General features: G+C 33.9%; 1 protein-coding gene across 16 annotated transcripts in view; it reads right to left on the bottom strand.

The window, feature by feature from the left end:
* LOC125678344 (fasciclin-2-like) overlaps positions 1-18,276 on the bottom strand; it is a 68,782-nt gene that overhangs the window by 42,335 nt on the left and 8,171 nt on the right. For all 16 annotated transcript variants that reach the window (XM_048916744.2, XM_056155549.1, XM_048916747.2 and 13 more), the window contains exons 2-3: positions 5,443-5,605; positions 2,526-2,800 (exon numbers count right to left, since the gene is read on the bottom strand). In XM_048916744.2, the coding sequence (XP_048772701.2) occupies positions 2,526-2,800; positions 5,443-5,605 (438 nt within the window). The remainder of the gene's footprint in view (positions 1-2,525; positions 2,801-5,442; positions 5,606-18,276) is intronic.

Raw genomic sequence — 18,276 nt, forward strand, 5'->3', positions numbered from 1 at the left:
AATTCTCCAATGGGTTTAGTGCCTTTCTGCTGTTGCCAAAGACTTTGTGTCTGCACAGGAGTTGAGAAAATTCAGTTTTTGACACTTTTGGAGGGCTACAAAGCTAACAATACTAGGACACTGGTGCTCAAATGTTTGAACTGAGGATCTAATTATAATAATACATCAATTTCAGGGATTACTTTAAAAAGAACTTGACCAGTAGGACAATCAGACCTACAGCTTAAAATTTTACTAAACCAGACCTCAATATCACTATAAACCTGACCTCATTTACGTCATTTCTTCTCTCTTCAAGTACCATAAGTCTTCACAAAAACTCACTAGCCCACCATCCGAGGCTAGTTGAAGGTGATCTGTGCTAGTAAATTGTCTCAAATGCAGCCTGATAGGCTAGTGGAAAATTCAAATAACAATCTGATTCAAATCAGATCCTTAAATCCGCTAACATAGATCACTTCACAAGGATCTGCATGACCTTTCTTGTTAAGCCAATCAAATACATGCTGTCAGATTTCTGCCAGTGATCCCTTGTCAGTTGTGTAAATTTATATCTTAAACAGATTTATCATAACAAAATGTTGTATTCATTTTAATTACAGTTAATTCTCGAATTATCGCCACTCAATTCATCACCATTTTCGTTATAACGCCACATTTTTCTAAGAACATTTTTCCTATTACTTAAAATTCTCGTTAAAACGCCAAATTCGCTATCGCCATTTGCCACAGTATTTTTAGTACAAAAGTCTATATCAAAGTGTTAATTATCTCGATAAACCGCCATGTGTGCACATGATCAGTGATGCGGAAAATTGGTCATTATCGATTTCCGGCGTACACCTGGATGGGAGGTACCCAGTATTAAATAAACAAAATAATTACTTAATATGAACCGTAGTCATGTTGTTTTTACCGCATAGAAAAATATTTCAGTTTAGCTATGGCTTCACTAAGAAAGAGGTTTCTGTTGAATTTCTAAGAAAATAAGCAAATTATTACATATTATGAAAACCATTCAAAATGTACACAACAGGAAATCTCCAATTATTCTACTGTTTTATGGGAAACATCCATAAAAAGGAAGACAATGGGTGATATTTTGGTTGCAAAGGGTGAAATACTCATTGATCTTCATCCAGTTTTATTGTAAATTGCCGAAAGTTCTAGATGATTTGTTACCTAAATATATGGTTATATATATTATAGACATGTTACTTATATTCTCCACTATGTAAATATTTTCTATGTTTGATACATGTAATTTCCACAAACTCTCCATTAAGTCGGAGGAAATAAAGAATATCTTATCTTATCTTATATATACCCCAAATGTGATTGTTTATCGGTGGCGGTTTATCAAGAGTGGACTGTATGTTACTAGTCCGAGTCAGTCGGACATGCCTTGGGCTTAGTATGCTTAGTCCTATTTTGCTATATTTATAACTGCATGAAATGTAATTCAGAACACATAAAATAAACTTTCTTTTATTTCATATTGTGTCATCAGGTTAATGACAAAAAGAAATCAAAATATCAAGATGCTCATGGAAATCTAAATAGGTCCCAGACCCTCCTCCCCCATTACCTGATCCAATTCGCCTCGATAATGCTACAACAGACCTTTAATATCCCTGGAAGGTACATGAATGTTTGAAGGGCAAAAGTTAAGTTTATCCCTTTCCCAAACACAGAAAGACTCAGAAAGTAGGCATGCTTGGTTGAGTTTGCTGTGTCAGAGAGCTTACAACCCATCAGAACACTAATGAGGCCTAATATCAAATTTGAATTACACAATGAGTCTGTAGTTTCTTGCACTGTCTTTTGAAATATTTGTGTTTTGATAGAGAATATCAATTTCTGCAATGTGCAGACTCATTGTAACACAACACCCCCCTCCCACCCCCTCACCTGTCCTATTCAAGAAATCAATTCTATATCCATCAACAAACATGAGATATATGTGTGTATTTACATATACTGAATCTTTTCTCTGATGTTTCTTTTGAAATTGACATTGCTTTCATCTGCGACAATGAATGCATGTTTGTTGCCAACTAGTTCGACCCGTTTCTTTTAGTACTACCAATCATTACCAAATATGGAGCGTCATTGGTCAAAGGGTGCATTGGCTGTTCCATTTAACGTAACGAATGGGTCAACCAATATTTTAGTACTTAAATCTAGTTTATATTTTTAAAAGAATGCATAAAAATATAAACAATAAAATATCTTTCTTTGTTGTTTCATCGGGTGATGAAGGTAGCATATATATCATTGCAGAAAACAATTGCATAACCCGCAAATGCAAGTTATGATTTTTTTTCTGCAATGCTTGCTACGTTCATCACCTGAAAGCATTTTATAAATATTGCTTTAAAAAATAAATGAATGTTGGGTAAAAAGTCTATATAGGTAAGTCTTACAAGGTAGCATTATGAAAATAAAATATCTGAAAATACATAGAAGTGATTTACGATATACACAGTTGAATCTCTTATAATTTTTGTGCATTATACACTTACCTTGAGTTACAGTTGAACCGTTCTTGATCCAAGCTACCGTAAACCCTCGAGGAGCAACGCACTTGACCAAACCTACAGTGCCCTCTTCCACTGTCTGCTGACGTGGTGCCATTTCTTCGGTAATTTCAAGTGGCATATCAACGGATACCATTATTTTGGCAGTTTTAGGTGTTCCATTAATTGTTCCATTACAAGTGTATTCTCCAGCATCCTGCTCCAAGACATTTTGGATGATAATCGACAGAGAGTTTGCTTCATAACTTGTTGTGTATACCCTGTTAATAAACAAGATGTACTGTGAGCAATGCTCACTAAGAATACCCCCCGCTTACCCCAATCTCCCAAAGGGTGTTGTTAATAGGTATAAATAAACTTCAGTATTATGATCTAAAAGGTATCTAGGAACACAGCATCTCCATGTGATGAAAAAAGCAGTTAAAGAATTTAAATGGAAACCATATTGCTACTTCGATGTCCAGTGCACGTGACCTTTGACCCCAAAATCGATAGGGAACATCTTCATCCCATGGGTAGTCCATATCTATGATATGGTGACTGTAGGTGGAAAGGATACGCTTTAGAGCCCTGAAACCATATTGCTACTTCAATGTCCAGTGCACGTGACCTTTGGACCCCAAAATCGATAGGGAACATCTTCATCCCATGGGTAGTCCATTTATATGATATGGTGACGGTAGGTGGAAAGGATAATGCTTTAGAGCTCAGAAACCATTGCGTCTAGGGCTGTGCGGTGCACCGAAAATTTCGGTGCACCGCGATTCATACCATTTGATTCGATGCACCGATTACAAATTCCGGATTTCGGTTCGGTTCGGTTTAGATTTTACTTACACCAAAACAACAAATATGGCGTCCGAGTGATGTTGAAAACGTGGTTTTTTATGCAACGGAGATTTAAATCACTACTGTGTTAAGAGTTAGCATTTTCACCACTCAGATACCAACAGAATATGGTCCGTAAGATCATTGCAGTTTATCTTTACATGACATATAGCATTTCTGTCAGTGGTGGAGTGAAATCAACATCGTAGGTAATGACACAGATTTGACAGTTAACATGAGAGAAGTAAATCAATAAAGGAGAGATTTTCAAAGACTCTCAATTGATAGAATTGTTGAATTTTTGCATATCAATGAAAACAATATCATATACATTTTAGATTCACTATAGATTTGTTTAATAATCCAAAACTTATGCAGCACATTAATATAACAAATTTTGATAGACTGTCAGTGTTTTCTTTTTTCTATCAAAGTTATAAAATGCCATTATGAATAGATATGATGTTTACAAATGACAACATATAGTTATATAACTTGAATTAAATCAAATCAAATATGCTACTCATTAAAATTTTTAATTTTTGTGGTGTCATTAGATAAATTGGACCTAACATGAACCGAATCGAAAATAACCGAACCGTGCTGTTCTGAATCGAAACCGAACCGAATCGAGCTAACCCTGAATCGTCCCAGCCCTAATTGCGTCTACAGACGGACACCCCAATTCCAGTATACCCCCCCCCCCCCCCCCACAACTTGTTGCGGGGGGTATAAAAATCATTTGCCGCAAACTATCCTGTATTGTAGTCTTTTTTAAATTCTAACCCAGAAAGTGAGGAGTGTGCATGTACTCAATAGGACTAAAAGGAGCACTCCTTTTTTCTGGTCTATTTTTGAAGTCATACCCCTCATGTAATTTCATCGGTGGTTTAATTACATCAGTTGTGTGCAATATACATAAGAAAACTTGCTTGTTTGAAGTCAATTATGTAGTTTGGGTATTTATGATCTACCCGCTGCTAAAATTATTTCCAGATGTTTTTTCAACAATTCACTTCCAACAGAGTTGTGGTTAGTCATTCACTGATGCAAGTAAAAGAAGTGCAAACGACAGTATTGTTTCACTACCTACCTTCCGGTCAATTTTATAAAGTTATCATATTTTTTCTTCATCTTTTTATGTTGATATAGATATTTAGATATGAATTTTTATAAAAGTTGATTTGATTGACAAAACAAAGACAGATAACTCTATAATCTGGGTTCAAATCACGATATCAATGAAAAATATTTTTAACACCCCCCCCCCCCCCCCCCCCCCCCCCCGAAAGAAAAGTTCTTTTTCACAGGCAATGTTGTCATATAGCAAATTTATACCAAAAATGTTGTTGTTTCACGGGGAAGGGAGACATATGTTTATAGACCAAAACACGACAAAAATGTTCACTCTTTGATCTATTGGAAATGAGGTTGAACTACAAAATATGAAAATTATTGATTGATTGATTATTTTACATCCCATGGAGACTTTTTCACTCGATCATATTGAGATGTTACCAGCTTTAGGTGAACTACCACAAATTTAGACCTATGCTTAGCACTCAGGGCCATAGCAGTGAGAGTTCTTTACCTTACCAACAACTGCCGCAACATGGGACATAGACTAATATCAATTTTATTGTTAAGCAAGGAGTTTTGTTGTTAAAGACTGTCATTTACGATATCAGTAAGTAATACTTTATTCATATAAGCAACAATGTGCATGGTTAGGGTTGCCTTTCCCTTTAAAGGATTTCAAAGTCCCAGAGTGAAAAACAATGAAATACTCTAGTCCGGTATGTTTACAGGAAACTACATTAAGTTCACTTCGAGATATCAATCTAATTTCGCTTAGTTATAAATATACACCAAAAAATTGGGACCATGATTTCAATTAATTCTCAAACATCGTGAACTTCAAGATATCAAAGTCTGACCCATCGTGATTCACCTGTAAATGAATGAATAATTTTGTTGTTTTACCAAAAGTTTGCTTGCCAAGGGTAAGAAAGCAGAGGTATGATCCAATACTGTTCATGTATGATTTATTCAAAGATTACCATTATATACACACCTCGCAAAACTGGTACTGATGAGATTTCCACTGGGGCCATACCACTTTAGATTCACTCCATCCCCTGCTCCCTCGGTCACAGCACATTGAATCCTGGTAGCTTGCCGTCCTTCTACCACATGTGGGTTGTCCGACTTTATAACCAAACTACTATCTTGGCCCACTGAAATTATAAACCCAAAACATAGGTGTGAAATATGAATATGTATACTATAGTAAGGTTTATAGAATTTAAAAATTCACAGATATATTTACATTTTAATACCACAATTTCTCCACAACAAAATTTTATTAGTTCCTGCTATAAATGTACAAATACTGGTACACTGCACTTAAATTCTAAGGCTTGTTAGAATAAAATTTGAAAAATCTTTAGTAAGAGAAATGAAGGACTATAGTCAGGTGTAAATAGAAACAGAACATTGGAATTACTCACCAAAGTATCTTATTTTGAAGGACATATAAGGGACAAGAGCCTCCTGAGCCTTAATGGTCCTATGAGGATCAGACAATATCTTAGAAGTGGTGTGTGTTAATGGTGCAAAGTGAGCATCTTTAAAATTCAGAGAAATGAAAGTCCTTTCAGTAAAAAACGATGTTAAATTATTCTGATTCTGGTCATAACCAATAGCCTTTGTGCCATGTTTCTAGTACTAGTATTTTATTAGTAACATATAATTATATAGTGTATTCAGAAAAGATTCAGAATCAAATCATAACATCTTATATATTGACCTTCGTTCTTGTATGATCATGACACATTTATATATTGTACGATCATAAGCAACCTAATCTTGCTAATGAAGTATGAGCTACACTCCAGCTCTTGTGCTTGATATTCAGGCAAGACATTTACAACATTTACAACATGATCCTTATAGCCCTGCCCTGAAACCTGATTGCCTAACCAATGTACCACAGTGTTGATGCACACCTCCACTTCAATGTAACTAGGAGCATGAGCTTCGTTTCAAAGCAGAAGATATAAACATTTAAAACATTTTCACAGTACAATCTACATGTAATATAGCCCTGTTATTGGGCCTCAGAACCTCTTAACTTTATTTAAAGCCACGAATTTCACAATTTTAGTAAAGATTTTCATGCTCAGTATGACTATACAGTACACACCAAATTTTTAAACCAGATGCCCAGGACTCAGAAGTCAGATTTTTAAAATAAAGTGAATCACCATAACACTATGATATGCTCTTCATATGTTTATTCATTATAAACAGATAAAAAAAAAGTGCATGACACAAAATCATGTCAAACTGGTGCAAAGATTGCATCAATAACTTTGTTTTTTTGTCTGAGGTAAAATCAAGATTATTCCTAATTGTAATGTGTTGTGTGTATTATACTGCATATTGCAACTGACTTGTCAATATATATACCTCTTGAATTGTTAAAAAGAATACAGAAATATTCCAAAACTTATTTTCATTTTATTACATATGCATGTATACACATAATTTCTTTCACATGGTATATATTACTTATTTTGGGTTACAAGTACAAATAGATTATACTCATTAACCAATCTTTAAATTGGACACATCTGATGTAATTTAGCTCTTATCAAAATGATCTTTAAATCTCTAGATGAACTCTGAAACACCATGGCTAACTTTCAAGTAACCCGAGATTCCTCTGACTCTTACACCCCCCCTTGAGGATCTTTTACTCATATGGAGATGTTAACTAATTTCAAGTGAGGGGCTCCAATATTTAGGCCTATGCTGAGCACTTATGGCCTTTGAGCAGGAGGGGTCTTTATCCTGCCACACCTGTTGTGACACGGGGCCTAAGTTTTTGCAGCATCATCATCAGTTTACTCTCAGAAGGTCGGTGGTCTCTTCCCAGGTACATTGTATCTGGGTTCTCTCTTCCCCCAATAAAAACTGGGCGCCACCAGATAACTGAAAAATTGTTGAGTGTGGCAGAATTAAAACATCAATCAATCAATCATATTCTAACCTGGATACCAATGGGACTGTTCTGTGGTGTACTGCTTTTTAAGTCTTTGCAAATGTTGTACATGTAGTACAATACAGCATATATTTCTATCATTAATGTTAGAAACAAAATAATTATTCATATCAATTGTTATGTAGCTACATTTTATGAAAAAAATGTGTATTTCCAGAATTGAGCAAGGTTAATGCATTACTCTCTAAATATATATGTAGGGATTACCTCCCTTAAAACATTGGGTCGTTTTATTTTTAATACCATTCTTAAAGTTTTAATTTGGTTTTAAGCTACAATTTACATTTCTATACAAATGCACAAACTGACTATTACGTTTGTTGATTCTTAGGACTCATATCTACATGAGCCCAAAAAAGGTTATGCCATAGAGGCCATGTCATCTTATTTATAGACCACATTGACCTTGATTAAGGGCATCACACTTTTTTCTTAAGATGCATTAACTGACTAAGTTTGATGATTCTAGACCAAATAATTGTCCAGGTATGAGTCGGCCAAGATTTGCCATATTTGGCCATATTGTCTTAATCAAAGGTCACAAAGACCTAACTTTAAAGTGCAACCCACCCTCTACCCAAGATGTATCAGCTGAAAAAGTTCAATGATTCTAGCTGGTCTCATAGTATCTAAGTTACTAACCAGACATGAAGTAGGACAGACAGGATCGCCATTGATACCATAAACGTTCTTGCATCTAAATTTAAGACAGGCGTATAAAACAACAACATTGTACTAATCAGTTTTGGAGATTTTAGTCCTTGGCATCCTTAATGGTCCCATATAGGGCATTTTTAAAGCATCAAAGACTTGAAGTCCTAAGACTGGAATATGCCAGTAAATGTTGTAATTCGACATTTGGATATCTTTCATTATTCTAATCACAGTACATCAGAAATTGTGTGATTTCCTAATTTTTCCTAAGTTTAGATATATACATTATAATGTATGAGTGGCTGGTGAGTCTAAATATGATATACTGATTTAAATATCCATGCACCAACAGAAATTTCTTGCCTATACTCTGCATGTATATTTATAATATCACCATCACACAACAAAATCACAATGATCAAGTCTATTCCACTTTGATTCACGGCACCACATGGGATTGTCATTTATTGATCCTTTACAAAAAGGAAAAACATATGCCACTGTAAATGGAAAACAGTCCTTTAGGCAAATTCACTGACATTAAGAGAACATTTCCATTCAAAAATAAGAATTTTTCTCCTTTAAAGAATGGATTTCATCATAAATTGTCAGTGCAACAACTTTTGTAGGGCACAGTAGTGGTGAAGAATTGGGAAAATTAGTTCTCTGGTCTTTGGATTTTACAATTGTTTACTTACACCTTAATTGCTTCAGCTGCTAAATTAACTATCTGTCCATACCAGAGGATGAAGATGATGATATAACAAAGGATTTTAACTAATATAAGAAAGATAACTTCTGAGCATAACAGTGCATTTATTTTCTGACTGTCAATATCTAGCTTTAATACTGTCAATGTTTTCATTAACTACACAATTATCATAAAAGTTTTTGAGATCATTTAGATGTTTCTTGATCATCATCAGTAATGAAAAAATTGTAAATGATGACTGAAATAATTCAACCAACTGACTTCAGATCACATAAATATCATGATCCATCATTTTTTCATACAATTGTATGTAACTACAAGGCAGTTGCCAATAATTCAAGCAAAGTCTGCAAACCCAAATAAGAGTTATCAAATTCTTAGGTAATTGTAATGAATTAAAAAAAGAATTGATTGGATGAAATTAAAAACCCGAAAATTTCATCAAAATTGTCAAAGGTCACTGCTTTCTTGTTATTGGATGAAAGACACAAAGTCACAAGAAAGTAGTACGTAACATCGTGTACTTAAAGTAAAATATGCAGTTCAATTTGGATCAGGTTAATGTTATTGTATGTTCTTCATCAGATTTTACTTGTAAAATTAAAATCATCTTCAAAATCTAGATTTAACGAAAAAATACAAAATTATCTAGCACTGAAATTGTTATAGTGTTGTGTACATTGAACTTGTAATATTTTGCCAATCACAGGACTCAAACATTGAAATTTCCAGATACTTGAAAAACCTTCTGTGGTACCATGGTAGACAAGTATATGTGTATGTAAAAACAACAGATCACATAATGCCTGAACTACAAAGCTAATGATCTAAGCTGAAGTAGTGAAGTGTAAATCGTATTCAGCACACTGAAGCCTTCCTATATTGATTTTATCCTAAGAAGCTGTCTTTACTACAGAACAAAGAATCTCTATGTGGTAACTCCTCTGTAAATATGCCAAGTACAGAGATAGACTATCACCAAAGAAGTGCCATAAATTATTGAAATCCCCCACAAACATCAGCATCTTCTTTCACACTACCATTAAAATACAATACTACATGCTATCTACACCTCCCATCAAATGGAAATGTGCTTTATTTTGTTGATGATGCTGATCAATACCATACTGACTTTTGTTGAGGTTGATATACAGAGTTTAATCAATCCAATAAACATAATATTAATGATGGAGGTGAAGCAAAGGTCAATAATTCCTTGTATTACCCAAAACAAAAGCCCAGAATTCTTTTTATCATGTGGGGGACATTTACATTCCAAATTTCCAGACATACCCTGGTAATGATTTCAAGAAAACCTCACTACATTTTAACTTTGTAAAGTTCTGCATGACATCACAATTCAAATAACAAAATGCTATAAACACAAGTTGTGCATTTTTTCTGCAATTTTTGCAACCTTCATTTCCCATTTAACAAACCCAAAAAATATATAGGCTAGTCCATGTAAGGTAGGGATTACAAGCTTTAATTCATACAGTGCATACCTATAGCTTAGCAGCTAGGCTTGCCACTATGATCTTGACCACAACCCTGATTATAGGGATTTCTCCACATAAATTTCCTTGGTTACAGCCAATGAAATATCAGCAGTTTAACCAGTCATATGATACTGTCCAGCATCACATTTTCCAAATTCAGTTCCATTTGATTTTTAAACATGGTGTCTCTAAAATATTCTAAGAAAGTATTATTTCAAAAATCAGAATACTGAATACTACTGGCGTTTATTGATTCAGTAATTACCATTTACTTGTGTGTCTCCCCCAACACACATTATTGATCTGAAGTGATCAAATGATTGAGTGACATTGCTCCCCTGACCAGTTACATCACTTGTGTAAAACCATTGGGACCCCATGCACCCTGCCCAGAGGTCATGGTTTGAAAAACTTGAATGTACACTAAGAAAGGATGGGTTTTTTTAAAATCTAATTTTACATATATGTAATTATTATGTCCATGTAGCTCTAATTCAGAAGATTTAAGCTTAAAAATCAATGCTAAAATAAAAGTTTATTCCTCATCAAACTGACTGATATATTAAGGTGGGTCCTTAGTCCTGGATTTTTCGGGTTTAGGTAGCATTTTTTTGTTTGGAATCAATAAATTAACATTCAGAGATATGAGAAAAGGCAAAACAGTTAAGGATTTCCATACTAATTTTCATTGCATACACCACTAAAGTCATGTACCCCGATGTAGATTTTTATGAAATTCATTGGAAACAGTTATTTGTTGTAATTTTAATATAAAAACAACAAAATATTTTTTGAATTGCATTTATTTATCGGGAAACATGTCAATAACTAAAACACATGTCATTTTCAACATGTTCATCAAGTTTTACAATAATAAGTGCAGAATTATTGAATTAGCGTTATTCTCGAAAATGTTAAAAAACAAACAAATGTGGACGCATTTTCCTTATAGCATGGTTTACATATCATTTTTTCTGTTTATATTAGTAAAGTTACATCTGTTATAGTTATTTATGGGAAAAAATCCATACCTTTCCTTAATAATTTCAAATCTATAGCTTCCAGAATATGTATACCCCCATAAAAAAAATGAAGTCTGGCACCATACAGCTGAGCTATTTAAAAATTACTCGGGATTAACATTTTATGTAATTTCATGAAAAGACACAGATAATGATTCCTTATCACGTTGGTAAAATGTTTGTCAAAAATAAAGGAAATCTATCGCATTATGGACTTGATAAATAATCTAGTAAAAACAGAGTTATTGTCCTTGGATTCAATATTTTGAAACATATCATTGACTATTCAAATATAACTAAGACTTTAAAAATATATTATGGCTAACAAGATTTTTTACAATAACTATATATTGAAAAAGATTCCAACAAAATTTATGTTCCTGACATTAAATCATTGACTTTGCAAAATCCTATGACGTCACAGGAGTGTGGAACTACGTTAAGCTCCCGTATTATGTTTTTTCACTCCCTTTTTCTTATGAAATATTGAATATCATAATTTTTTTCCCCAGATGTATATCACTGCATCTATTGCATGGTTTCATGTAGACGGGTTATCTTTATTATTAATAAAGAAAAAATAATGTAAACTGTAACATCTGCTAGGAAAAAATGATTTTGCCTACTTAACTTATGTAGAGCATGGAGAGGTCATCAACAAAAATCTTTTTGAAAGGTGTCATGATGATTTTTTTTATTTACTCCTTTTAGTTGCTATATCAGAATCCATTAATCAAACTGATCAGCTGTAAAGGATTTCCAAACTCTGAGGACCTATTTACCTTCATTTAGTATGGTTGAGGTGGAAGTTGTGCATGTCACGTACATTTGAAAAAAAAAAAAAAATGCTATATTTTACGAAATATAAACAATTAATGTACAACTTGTATGAAATATAGGTGTATATTTTTTAGTCCCATGAAACCAGTTGCCATAGTTGCAGTGAATCACATATTGCCTTTATCAACTGATGACTCAATGATTATGGAAGAAACACCAGTCACTCTGTTTTGCCATTGTGTGCACTCACCCGACACTTGATGCTTTTTAAAGTCCCTACGATGACTCAGCCTCAGTTCTAGATTAGCCCAGTAACTGTGCAAACTTCAGCAAAAATCCACATAATCTGAAGCATGATGTATAACTTTTCATAGAATTGAATCAACTCCTATTTCTGTAAAATCAAACTTTTCATTCTATGTGGATTATGGACAGATTGACAAGCTTAAATCAAGACAGCTAATAGCAAGAGAACTAACTTTAAGTCAGCTAACTTAAAGTCCGAGCTTATAAGACAGAATCCACTATCATAATAATGGCCAACTTAATAAAAATTCCTTTTAACCTAGTGGTTAGTGCATTTGCTTCGCATTCTGGTTTGCCTGGCTCTTGATCAACTTAGGATGTTTAATCAGTAGATATGATTCAAGCGAGATTCGTCAAGGCTGGATATTTGGACTGAAATCCCTTCTTTGGAATATCCAACCATGACGAATCTCACTGAGACTATGGTAGATACCGTTCCTTCGCCAAACACACTGCATTAGAAATATAATCTAAGGGTCTGTCAGCTATGACCTTAAAAATGAAAGTCCAATGTCACGGTATGTGTTGGTACAATCAAAAACCATTTCTACTTCGGCCCTGAGGGCTACGCATTGGTCAGAATTTTTAGCACTTATCTCTACTTCTGCCCCTGAGGGCCACGCATTGGTCAGAATTTGTAGCAATTATCTCTACTTCGGCCCCTGAGTGCCACGCATTGGTCAGAATTTGTAGCACTTATCTCTACTTCGGCCCCCGAGTGCCACACATTGGTCAGAATTTGTAGTACTTATCTCTACTTCGGCCTCTGAGTGCCACGCATTGGTCAGAATTTGTAGCACTCCAAGTAAAAGCTGGTGACGTCTCTACATGAGGGGAAAAAATTTTGAATGGGATATAAAACAACATGTACATGTATACAAACATAACTTTTCACGGAATTCAATCAACTCTCATTTCAGTATAATCTGACAAATGTTTCATTCCATATGGGCATATACTGCTCTGTGAGTCTGATCTATAAATTAGAACTCTACATCATAATAATGACCAACTTTCCTTTTGCAGCACAAATGCATGAAAAATATATTCATTGGTAGCTTAATTGGATTAAGGCACAAGGCTCTTCTAACCTATCATCATGAGTATGAGTCCCACAGAGCTTTATAAAGAAATTCAATTTCCTTTCACTGCAATTTCCCCCCTAAATATGAGTATTAAGATAAATTTCAAAATTTCGAATTATCATAGATATCTTATACTTTTCATCCATAACATTTTTCTTAAGGGTGCAAAGTGTTTTATATTTCCTTAACAAAACCTGTGTGACTGACATGTAATATGACCCCCTCTTGTCATTTCACAATCCAACACAATCTCCATCCCTTCAAATAATGGACTTTGTTATAAATTCAAAGTGCTAAGTGTTAAATTGTCATGTATATGCTCTTCAAAATTGTCAATACCAAATTTAGGTCAGACTGTCTTTAGGTCATCATAACATATATTTCATTAACAAATGAATCCCTCGTAGACTAAAATACCATATTCATGAATTGGCACCTGACCTGAAAATCTCATTCTTAAACATGAAACATGGATTAGAGACTGAGCAAAGCATATTCCAAGTGTGATAAAGAATGCGGATAAGTAGGATCATTATCATCAGATAGGCGGACCACCTGCATTTGAAATTATCCTCCTCAAAGAAATTTCCCTGATCTGATTATAAGGAAAGATAAGATGGAATATGAGGAATCATCATACAGTGAAACCTACAAAGGTAATTGTCTTATTATGATGATGCAAATACCACTGATTTGCTAACAAGAATATCTCCAAACATATCCACCATACCATGGTGTCAGAAAATTGATGAGTGTAAACATTTATACATGGAATGTCATATGGACTTTTGGTACACATCCAACACTATATACGACATGCATATATACACATGTAAAACATATGTATCAGACATATTCAAAACAATGACAGTTTCAAAATGTTACACTACTTCATCTGCATAATCAATGTTTAATCAATTTGGCATGGGAATGTTCATGTAAATTCTTGTACAAAGAATCACAGCCAAAGCAAATCAATACTATATAAACAAGAATGAACACATATTCCATGTATACACTAGTACAAGTAATACCATATCATACAACAGTGTAAGATATCAGACTAAGAGACCATTACATGCAAGTTGAACATGACAACTATGATAAAGTTACAGTATCAATTTATGAAAATTAAAATAATAATATATACAGAGAAATTTACATAATTGCCAAGAACAACATTACGCAAGTCTTCTTTAAAACTTCCACTGCGCAATTTAGCCACTTCAGAAATCTATGTCGGGTTTCTGTAATATTTTTGCACCATTTCAAATTGGTCCAGTGTCATAGGAGGGCAATGATTGAAGAACTAATTTATATATATAATATAATATATATATATATATAAAGCACTAAATAATCACAACTTAGGTACTGAAAATTTTCGCCCCAGCCCGGGGTCGAACCAGCGACACCCACCGCCTAGTAAGACTGTCAAACCAGTGCGGAAGTCCACTCGGCCACAACGATATATATATATATATATATACATACTATTATATATACATATATATATATATATATATATGCTATTATTACATATATATATATATATATATATATATATATATATATATATATATATATATGGTTTGATTTTAAAGTGTATTTTAGCAATATACACATTAACTTTTTAAATATAACTTGAATGTTTAAGTACAACTTATTCTCAAGAGAATGATGGAAGCATGCTATTTATTCTTATCATCTTCATGACCTTGAACTTGAGTTATATCCTTGTCTTCCCCATGCTAGGAATGTATTCATCAAAATTAATTACTGTAATACTGCATTATCTGATGTCATTTATATCTAGAAACAAAACTTTTATAATGTTGAAGTGCCTTAGACTTTGTCAATGAAAATGAAAAAAGAAATTCTCTCCCAAGTTATCACCTCCCCATATTACAATCTGCTATAAATCTGCTCACCCTCCACAAAGAAACAATGAGTAAATATGAAAAATATGTCCATGCATCTGTGATCCATGAAGATCTAACAATGCATATTTAATAGTTTTCCCCTCATCCAACCATTTTGCATTCCTAAAATCCATTGACAGTTTATTACAGAAACATATGAATACATCAGGACTGTAGTTCATCATTTCATTATCTACTTGTGATTGTGTAATTCTCCTGTAGGCACACAGCTTCTTTCTGCTCAAATGCATTTGTACAAAAACATCACAATTACAACATCATGAACATCTGTAGTTGTGGAATATTGGGTTACAGATGTTGGGCTGTAGTTACTGGAGTCAACACATATCTAAATCTCTGGAAAATCAGCACCTAATCAGCAATACTGTGAGACACACCCTTCTAATTCCACTTTCCTAATTCTAATCAAAATGAGAATATCATATTGGCTATTAAAACACTTATAAAATGATAAAATCTCTGATTATATATCAAATATGTTATTTAATCAAAGCTTAACCACCAGGTAGTAAATTTACACTATATAATACAGCATACACGTACAAATTTGCACATCTTTTGACTCCTATAAGTATGTTTAAGTTTTCAGGTCATCATTGTTATGTTCATGCATTTCATTTATCATGTTCCATGCAGATATATAGCGTATACTTGAAAAACTTCATATTAGTACGTACTGTAATGCATTACATGTACTACATGACTATGCACACAGAAATCACAGAATGATTTTGTTCAACTTAGCTTTTGGCAGCATTTATATTTATGAACAATTTCAACCCTAGTGCGAATATCATTCAGCAAAATATGTAAGTCAATCGAAATATCAACATGATCAAAGTTCTTTATCAAATTACGAAATTGTCTATTTTAAGTTAAAGATTTGTTTACATTTCTTTTCAAAAATTCTTTTAAAAAGCATGAATGATATATAACAATCTTGATAGAGACATCTATTCTATAGTTCTACCAATCTCATCCCATGGGAATCCAGGTTAGACTATGTCCTAAGTAGCCCTTGCTCGTCGTAAGAGGTGACAAAATGGGATGGTCCTTCAGATGACACCGCAAAAACCAAGGTCACATGTCACAGCAGGTGTGGCACAACAAAATCCCTCCCTGCTCAAAGGCTGTAAGCGCTGAGCATAGGCCTAAATTTTACAGCCGTTCTGCCGGCAATGGCGACGAGACATAAGTGAAAATTTTTCGAGAGGGGCATTAAACAATATACAACCAACCAACCAATTTCAAATACATGTAGTTACTTTCAAAGACACTCTGTCATAAAATGGTTAATTTATTTCAATGTATTCAATTAAAGTGCTGGTTAGAAATATAAAGGAATCTAAATGCATAAGCCAAATTAGCAAATGTAGTAATCTTTTATTTCCTGGCAATTCACCATCAGTTCAAACTTTCATTTGAAGGACCGATCTAGTCATTGCAAATGCAAAATTTGTCATGTCTCTGTCAGCACAGGGCCGAATGACCATGCACACCATAATGGTTTCAAACACCGATTGTCAGACATTGCACCATATTGGATCTGTATCTGCATCATTTGAAAATTGTCAGTCATGATATAAAAAGAAGCAAGCCCACTGCGATATGGCTATACAAAGCAATACAAGAGGTCCATGGGCTACAATGCTCCCCTGAGTAACTTTGAACCTGCTGCTCTAGCTTCTTCAGAAGATTTATTTAAACATGCTTAAGAGTTTATATTCTATAATCCCATGACAAATTTTGACCTCATTATCATGAACCCAACCTACCCTGATGGGATTATGATTTCACCAAACTTGAATCCAAACTACATGGGGATGCTTCAATATCAATGTGACTTACATGACCTTGCTTCAATATCAATGTGACTTACATGACCTTGCTGTTCTGCCGAAGATCACCCCTCTATATTCGTGTATCATGTAAAATTTCATCCTCAATTTTAGCGCCACCCTAACCATGCAAAGGTCCAAGAAAAAAATTGAATTCGCACAAATTCGGAACATTCGCATACTGACATGACTATACAGCATGGCAATTCTATTCTTGAAAAGATTTTGTCAGATTTGCTATATATCCTAATGCCCATTAAGCTTAATCCTTATTCAAATTTGATTGAATCTGCACTAAATTGGTGATTTGCTGTTCTAAATAAGATACTTAAAAGTTTTTTCCATATACTCTCTTGTAAAACTTTGATCCCTGTTTTGGCTCCACCCTATCCCTGGGGCCATGATTCAAACAAATCTGAATTTCCACTAAATGAGGATGCTTCAAATAAGTATCATCTTTTTTGGCCCAGTGGTTCTTGAGAAGATTTTAAATGACCCCGCCAAATTTTCACTATTTCTTAAAAGAAAGTGTGCTTTTTATTTGAATAAAATTGAATCCCCTACATTAAAAGGACACTCTGTGGGAAGTTTGGTTGAAATTGGCCCATTTCTTTTGGAGAAAAAGTTGATACAGTTAAAAGTTTATAGACGGACACTGGACAAAATGTGAAGAGAAAAGGTGAAATAAAAATCACTACAGTACTTGTCTCTTTTGAAATTATACATTAATGTTCTTAAAATTTTCACTATACCTTCCATTCCTACAACAAAATGTTTTCCCCTTCATAATACAAAATGATATTTTCAATATTTCTGTCTATTACTATTTAAACACTATACCAATACTGGTGATGTGATGAGGTCTACTAATGCAGTGTTCAAGCCACCTGCCAAATGTAATGTCCTTAACCTTGAGGAGTAAACTCATTTTGAAAGGATATGGAAAGCTCTGATCCTTTGAAGTGTTTGTTACAAAACAGAAGAGAAAATTGCACCCACATTC

The sequence above is a fragment of the Ostrea edulis genome, chromosome 2, assembly GCF_947568905.1.
Source record: "Ostrea edulis chromosome 2, xbOstEdul1.1, whole genome shotgun sequence".
Classification (NCBI taxonomy): Eukaryota; Metazoa; Mollusca; class Bivalvia; order Ostreida; family Ostreidae; genus Ostrea; species Ostrea edulis.